This window comes from Haplochromis burtoni, unplaced genomic scaffold (genome assembly GCF_018398535.1).
Source record: "Haplochromis burtoni strain Fernald_Lab_line unplaced genomic scaffold, NCSU_Asbu1 Contig_1019, whole genome shotgun sequence".
NCBI classification, from domain to species: Eukaryota; Metazoa; Chordata; class Actinopteri; order Cichliformes; family Cichlidae; genus Haplochromis; species Haplochromis burtoni.
The window spans coordinates 38,819-46,720 of NW_024583380.1; the positions used below are offsets into that span (position 1 = coordinate 38,819).

Genomic DNA, 7,902 nt, shown 5'->3' on the forward strand with positions numbered 1-7,902 from the left:
CTGGAGGTGGTGGCTGGGGAGAGGGAAGTCTGGGCTTCTTTGCTTGGGCTGCTACCCGAGTGATCCGGCCCCAGATAAGTGGAAGAAAACTGATGAATGGATGGATGGATGTTTTTTTTTTATTATTATTATTGCAGGTCACATTGATTAGTTATACACACATTAGACTTCATCACCTCTGAGACCTGAGCAGCTTGCACACATCTGCAATTAGATACCAGAAGAAGCTGCTGCTGATCCAGAGCAACAAACCGACCAAAGATGCTGAAGCACATCTCCACCGGCCCACACACAGGTGTTACACCAGCATCCAGCAGGTAGTCGTATCTTGAGCACCTTTCTTTTAAATCCTATACAGTGCCACTAATGATTGTCATTAGAAACTTTGTGCACTCTCTGGTCACTGCTTTAAAAGTGAAAAATGTAAATTCACCCCTTTTTTTGTTTTCCATTATATTGCAACAGTATTTCACCCAGCCTCTGTAATAACTGCCTGTACATTATTGAGGTCCATGCAAAGCTGCGAGTGTCCTCAATAGGACAATTACAGGCTGATGTTTGCTGATACTATCATGACATTTATATTTATAAATCTTCAAGAAAACAGGTGCAGATTGATATAATCCGAATTATAAAAACAACAATTTACTCAGTGTAAATTCCAGTGGCTAACTGATGAAACTATATATGGATGAGTGAGAGTCTTTTATAAGAGGAAAATGAAACAGGTAAAAAGTGTGGCATCTTTACTGCACCTGGTAAAGACGGTAACACGATGGAGAAGATGGCAAAGCTGTAATACCTTTCACCCAGTACATGACTGTTTTCTGTGGCTATGAGTATATTGAAATGAAATTATGTCAGAAATAGGTTAAGAGTACATGGCTTTTGAACATGCTAATAAAAGCACTGTGATGTATTACACATACATTACAGTGAGATAAATGTAAAGACAAAGAAAAATCAAACTGAAATTATATATAGACGTATAACGGAAACAAGTTTGCAGTAACATGTGGCTGAGTAAGACACAAAAACATGAGTAACATTGCTGATATTTCATAACCTCGTGGGACCGGTGGGGCCTGTAAAAGGACCACTCGTGTTTCCTTCTCATAGCCCGTCAGTGGCTTGTTCAGTAAACACTGAGGCGTCTTCACGTCTTCCAGAATGCATTTCAAACAATACTTGCAGTGTTTTCTACATCTTATAATACTATAATAATTACTTAACAAAACACTTTAACTAAAACAGAACAGTGGCCAAACAGCCTGTGAAAATGTAAATCTATTTACAAAGTAAAAATTAAATAGATTAAAAATAAATTAACAAAACTATTGGGAAATAGATTTGCCAGCATCTTGAGTGAAAAGTCCTTTCCCTAAAACATTTTCAGCTGGAGCTGCAAGAAGAAAGAAAATAAAGAACCAATTACAAGTGTCCACTTTGAAAAATAAACAAAGCAGAAAAGTTAAAAACTCTGATCACCTGTCAGCAGCGTCGTTGTCAGCCTCAGCACTGCTGTCAGCTTTGGATAGTGATGTTCGCAGTGTACTGGGATCTATAAAACACAGAAAGAGAAGGTTGGTACATCCATCATTTTAATGTGAGAGGAAGTTTAAATAAATAATATCGGAAGCTGCTCCACCTTGAATCCAGCGGATCTGCGTGGCTGGGCCGTAGCCTTGCTCATTCTTTGCAGCGATCCGGAAGACGACTGCTGGTCGGTTGGAGGCAGAGCTGTCGATGTGCGCGTTGTCCAGGTGGCTGGAACTGACCGAGCAGGAGGTCTTGGTGCCACGGTATATCCGGATGAACGCCATCTGACCCGGCCGATCCGAAGTGGATGAGCGGCTCTTCCTCACTGCCATGTACATGGAATACTCCAGGATCCGGCCCGATGGAGATGAAGGAGCCTCCCAAGTGATGTGGACTGAATCAGTGGCCTACATGCAAGCGATACCGAAAAGCACATCAAATACATTTTCCAGTTTTCCTGATCTTTGCATCAATATTTCTTGATACTGTGTGTCACCTTGGTAATCTTAACAGCAGAGGGTGCTCCAGGGAAGCCAGGCTGGCAGGTTTTGAACTCGCTCACTGGGCTGAAATCTCCCTGGCCAAAGTAGTTGATGCCTGCAACTCTGAACCTGTATGTCTGACCGGTAGCCAGCTCCTGCTTCTCTCTGCCCTGGTAGTCCTGAGGCCCTGGCAGCTTCTTCTGAAGGAGAGAGCGAGCATGTGAGGGTAAGATGTAATCCATAAGTGGTTTCTTCATAAACACCATTCACTTCTGGTTTTTACCTCTTTAGTGTTCGTTGCCCGACTGTTGATGGCAGATGTCACCTGGTCACCATCAGCAGGTAGGTAGTAGTGGCTGACCTCAGAGAATAGTGCTTTGAACACGCCGACATCAAACCACACAGCGTTGTCTGGATTCTGCCGAACCTGAAGGTGATGGTTTGTGGTGTTAGTATGAACCAAGCTGAGAGGCAGAGTTAAAAATTCACTATCAGAAGAAAATCCAACCTGATCTGTGTGGGTATAAAAATCTGCTGTCTTGTCTGCAGAAACCGGCTTTTTGCCTGTAAAAAGGTAAAATAATCAACACGTTTTAAAATCCTCACCAGTCAAATATCACTGATGTTAGAGCGTAAGAGCCACCATTACCTGACTGGAGCTGAGCTGAGCTGCTGAGATCTGCTGCTGCCGTCTCCTGCCCAGCAGCTACAAACAGAACACACAGAAACACAAACAATCTAAAAATGTCATAATAACAAAATCCTGCTTTGGAGAAAAATTAAATTACATTATAGGTCACATCTGGTTCAGTAACACAATCTGATGTGGCCTGCAAATTTTGAAGCATTTACATTCTGTCATAAACAGTGCTGTGCCTGCACCAAGGCAGAGTATATGATAAATAAGGATAATTTGAACTGTGACTCGTACAAAGCTACTCTAGTCACGTCAAAGAATGCACTGCTTTTGTATTTTTTTCAAGTTGAGTCTAAGATTAGAAGTCATAAACTGGAGTAAGAGTTTATTTGTGCAGCCATATTTCTGCAAACATATCTGACTATTACTGTGCAGGAGCTTAAATTCTTAAACACACATTGGTAACAGCAGACAGCTTCCCCTCCCTGACCTTGCGTCAGCTGGAGGCTTCTTCCTATTAAAAGGGAGTTTTTCCTTCCCACTGTTGTAAATCGCTTGCTTATAGGAGGACATCTGATTGTTGGGGTTTATTTCTGTATTACTGTAGAGTCTTTATCTTACAATATAAAAGTGGCTTGGTGACTGTTGTGGTGATTTGAGGTTATATAAACAAAACTGAAATGAACTGTATAAAACAGCTTTTAAGCAAGAACCACCTGATAAGAGACTTACTGCAGAGTTTTAGGTTAGAGTCCTCTTTCAAGTCTCTCCCATCGATCCTCCCACCCTGTGCTTGACTGTCTGCTGAGCCATTTGACGATTTTGCTGAAGCATCCTGCTGCAGCAAAGCACCCTGAGAAAGAAAAATAACATCAGGGAGAAAATTTAAGCACTACGTCTGGACTGCTGGTGTGTTAGTGTGGCTGTATGTTAGTGTTTGTGTATTAAATCTTATTTATAGATAGTTCTGGGTGATAAAATGATAAATGCAGTTATTGTGAAGTAACTTTTCCTCAGTGTTAAGATAAAGCCAGTAGAGCTCATTCCATTCACATTTTGACAGATAACCCAAAAAGCTAATAAGATTAGTACTGAACTGAACTAATGATGTGGCTGGATCTGAGCTATAGCCACATAATTTTAAACTGAAGCACCGTGTAGGACTGGCAGCCGGCAATAGCACACATGATATTTGGGCGACTGAAGCTTTGTACACGATTAAATCAGGAACAATAACAAGAGAGAAAACAAAGGGGAAAAAAGTGACTTCTTCAAAGACTGAAGTCACTTGGACGATGAAATGTTTCTCCCACTGACAACACAACGCCCACAAGAAGTGATTTGATTGACATTGATCACTGTTCTTCCCCCATATTGCCCAGCCTTTATTATTGATATAAGAAAGACACTTACCTGTGCTGCTCCTTTCTCTTCTCGGTTTGCGGTTTCTTCATTTTGACAATGATGGGATCAAACCATTTTACATAGAAAGTAAAGAAAGACTGATAGTGTCAATAGTGTATTTTATGAGTCTGAAAGCATTGAAATTGTTCCCTTTTTGCTGTATTCTGTATTCTGTTTGCAGTGACCATTAGCTCTACACAGAAACCTTTCCATCTAAATCCAATAAAGATTTTAATATAAACTGATGAAGTCACTGAAGGCTGTACTTTCCTTACCAGCAGATTGTTTTTCCTTTCCATTCTGACCATCTATTCCTGTTGGATCCACTGGTTTGGGACCACTCACTGTAGTCCTGAGGGAACTTGCAGGCTGGATCTGGAGGATATAGCAGTCTGCTGCAGCCAGGGGGCGCCATGCCACATGGAGCATGCTGACAGTAGATTTGATGAGCAGCACTGCCTCTGGGGTCGCTGGTCGATCTGAGATCAAAGGATTTTTAAACAGATTTGTGCTTTTTGCCCCCCCCAGCACCGACCCCATTGCCCTAACTCGCTCCCCCGTTTCTCACCTGTTTCCAGGTACCACAGGTCCTTGCAGCACACTTGGTAGTTCCAGCTCTTGCGGTATCCATCACGACCGCTCCAAACGTAAAGCCTGGAGCCAACGCTAGCGGCGCAGTGGCCAGCCCTGGCTCTTGGCCTGCAGGCATATGGGTCATCGGTCTGTGGTCCCTGGCTCTGCAGCTGGTACTCTATATCATCATCGTGCTGCTCTGGGCCAAGGTTCTGCCAAGTCATAGTGTCTGTGATAGGAAAACCAGGTAACAGTGAGCTTGCTGGCCTCCATGAAGGATTGTAGGAATTCCATGGATGAGATTAAACAAACAAACAAAAAAGGCTCACAGGCTACAGATCTCATTTACAAAACCACTCATAAGTTATTTTAAGGGGTTATAATGAGAAGAACTCACCTAAGTTGAGAACGCTCAGGGAATTAGTGCAGATCCATTCAGTTCCTAAAGCAATGTGCGTCTCTGACTCTGGAGCAGGAATCCAGCCGCCAAAAACATACATCCTGCAGACAGAACACACCAGACTATGTCGAAGGACATTCTGGTTTCATATATACACAAGAACTATAAAACAATAACACACAAACATTGGGTGATGTAAGACTTGGATGCAGCTGCTTATCCATGGAAACCCATTACAGCTCTCTATGCACTGTTCTTGACCAATTAGCTCAAGGCCAAACTAAGTTTGGAGGTCTGGAGCAACTGAATCTGCCAAAAGTTGGTGACCTCTGCACATTATGTGCATCAACAGCAGATGACCCTGCTTTGTAATTTTACATCGCCTACCACTTCATGTATGTTGGAGTTGCTATCATCCCCAATGGCTTTCATATTGTTATAATACCACTAACAGCTGACTGTGGAATATTTATTAGTGAAGAAATTTCATGACTAGACTTGTTGCACAGCTGCCATCCTATCACAGTACCACAATGGAATTCACCGAGCTCCTGAGAGCAACTAATTCTTTCACAAATGTTTGTAGAAGCAGTCTGAATGCCTAGGAGCTTTATTTGATCCACCTGTGGCCATGGAAGAGCCTGAAACACCTGAACTCAATGACTTGGATGGGTGAATACGTTTGGCAGTATAGTGTAGCATTATGCTCAGGCCGAACTGAAATATGATGTTTTATCAACGTAGATAATCATTTATAAAGTTAAGCTGCATTATCAGATTTAGCCACATGGCAGAGTATAAAGTAGGGCTGCCACAAACGATTATTTTGATTATTTTTGTGATCAGTCGACTAATCACATCATGCATCTATTGGAGGTAAAGCGTACAGCTTATTTTAACAACATGCATCTGCTCTTATATAACTATCATTAGTTTACAGCTTGAATATGTGCTAACTAAAAATAAAGACAAGATGATAGTTTATTAAACTTTTAATGAAATTTGCAGATGGTCTCAGTGGAGTTTAATAAACTCAGCCATCTGCTCCTTGCTATCTAAAATATAACAGCAGTAAATTGGAGTCACACTTCTGTTTATTCAGTTTGTGAAAACTATAACTTTAATCTCAGCCAAACTGATTTACTCAGGAACAAATAAAACACAGAAAAAAGCCAAACAATAACATTTTTAAACTATCTAAGTGACTTATATATCGTGTTTAACCCGAGTAGCGAAAGACTGCAGGGATCTGAAAACGATGTTCCGGGAGTCTGCTGCTCTCGCCGGCTCTAGTGAGCCCTGAACCCCGGCTAGCTGTCGAGCTAGTGGGTAACAGACGTCTCTCGAAAACGTCAGAGCACTTTTGCAAATATGTGATGTCTTGATAAACTGAGCAGATGTTTGAAGTTTACACAGCTACATTCTCGCCTGAAAATATGTTAAAAGTTTATTTTGTGACCCAGAAAGAATAATAAGAGTAATATAAAAACTGAAAGACACATCTGTCGGAGTCTTTGAATTTGGACAGCCTTCGTCGCGTCGCTGTAACGTAATAGGCCTACAAATGCGGCTTCCGAAGGATGCTGTCCCTGAATTTGGACACAGCTACGATGCTGGACACTGCTTCTTCTTTGGGGTTTAACAGCAGCTGGCATCCTTGTACATGCAGTGCTGCCACCTTCTGTTTCAGCCCGTTATTACACTCTTAAACCCTAATGCTTATTCCTGTGTCTTTCGGGATCTTACAAAGCTTTAAAGGACGCGTCTACTATTAAATAAATCGTCGACGTAATCGTGACTAGTCGACTAATTGTGGCAGCCCTAATATAAAGTAGCTTTTTGTTGCCAGAGAGGAACACAAAAAGCTCTCTGGTGTTAATACATAAGAAGCTTACTTGTTTCCGATGACACTGGCCGAATGAAGACTTCTGGGAAATGGTGTGGAACCTTTTGTTTCCGGCATTGACCAAACCATTGTGTCTAACGACGACAAAGAAAAGATATAGGTGTGTTTAAATATTCCAAACTCCTGTTCCTCATTACCAATTAGAAATGGAGACATGCAAACAGGGCTTAAAGCATCAATGAGAAAAATCAGGGTGTTAAACATGTCACTTCTTGCATTCTGATGATTTTCTATTTAGCAATTTGAGTTTTTCCAGAATTAATTTCTTATGTTATTTCAGTTAATTCATCAACCCTTGAACTTAATATGCTTATGCACATTAAAAAAAGAAAATCTCACATCTAATTGGGGATGACCGTTTTCTAATTATGAGGATCTCAGTGGACTCACATGTGTTAGAGACATGGCTGAGCAAAGTTATATAACGTTACCTTTCTGCGATGAATGATTGCCAAATTAGCTTAAAAGGTCAAAATAACAAAATGAAGCCTGCAGGGAATGACACAGCTGACACCTAACTGAGGAGCAATGCAAACAAAGGTTTAAATTCTTAACGCTGGTTTATTTTCTCAGGGTTGCCAACTTTGGAGGAAGACGGAACGCTGACAATTTTGATCATATGTTACTTCACCAACTTCTGGCACAACCAAAGGTATTTTCACCATTACAGTTTTCATTTTATACTTACTGCCATGTTGCACAAATATATAAACAGACAGACAGACAGACAGACAGACAGACACACACTGCAAATCCTGTGTAGAGTTAATATCAACCAATCTTACTCTCACATTAATCATTAAGGCAGTTTTATTAAAAATTCATGCTTGAGACCACTAGGGGGACGTAAGGAAGATGGCAGCATAAGCCTGCAGCTCCCGGTCAAAACTCGAAAGAGAACCAGAATTCGAATATTTCCACCGCTAAACCGTGTAATAAATGCCATGGAAGGTGGAAGAAG

At 41.3% G+C, this 7,902-nt stretch overlaps 1 protein-coding gene across 2 annotated transcripts in view; it reads right to left on the bottom strand.

Annotated features, from left to right (window-relative positions):
* The window catches only part of hcfc2 (host cell factor C2), a 25,892-nt gene continuing 17,990 nt past the window's right edge, over positions 1–7,902 (bottom strand). The window contains exons 5-17 of one of the 2 annotated variants that reach the window (XM_005951447.3): positions 6,931–7,015; positions 5,033–5,136; positions 4,631–4,864; positions 4,338–4,541; positions 4,072–4,106; positions 3,391–3,511; positions 2,671–2,727; positions 2,530–2,585; positions 2,305–2,448; positions 2,036–2,218; positions 1,649–1,946; positions 1,489–1,561; positions 1–1,402 (exon numbers count right to left, since the gene is read on the bottom strand). In XM_005951447.3, coding sequence (XP_005951509.1) covers positions 1,393–1,402; positions 1,489–1,561; positions 1,649–1,946; positions 2,036–2,218; positions 2,305–2,448; positions 2,530–2,585; positions 2,671–2,727; positions 3,391–3,511; positions 4,072–4,106; positions 4,338–4,541; positions 4,631–4,864; positions 5,033–5,136; positions 6,931–7,015 — 1,604 coding nt within the window. In that variant the 3' untranslated portion in view covers positions 1–1,392. Of the gene's footprint in view, positions 1,403–1,488; positions 1,562–1,648; positions 1,947–2,035; positions 2,222–2,304; positions 2,449–2,529; positions 2,586–2,670; positions 2,728–3,390; positions 3,512–4,071; positions 4,107–4,337; positions 4,542–4,630; positions 4,865–5,032; positions 5,137–6,930; positions 7,016–7,902 lie in introns of both variants that reach the window. The other variant, XM_014330764.2, reaches the window with a different exon arrangement.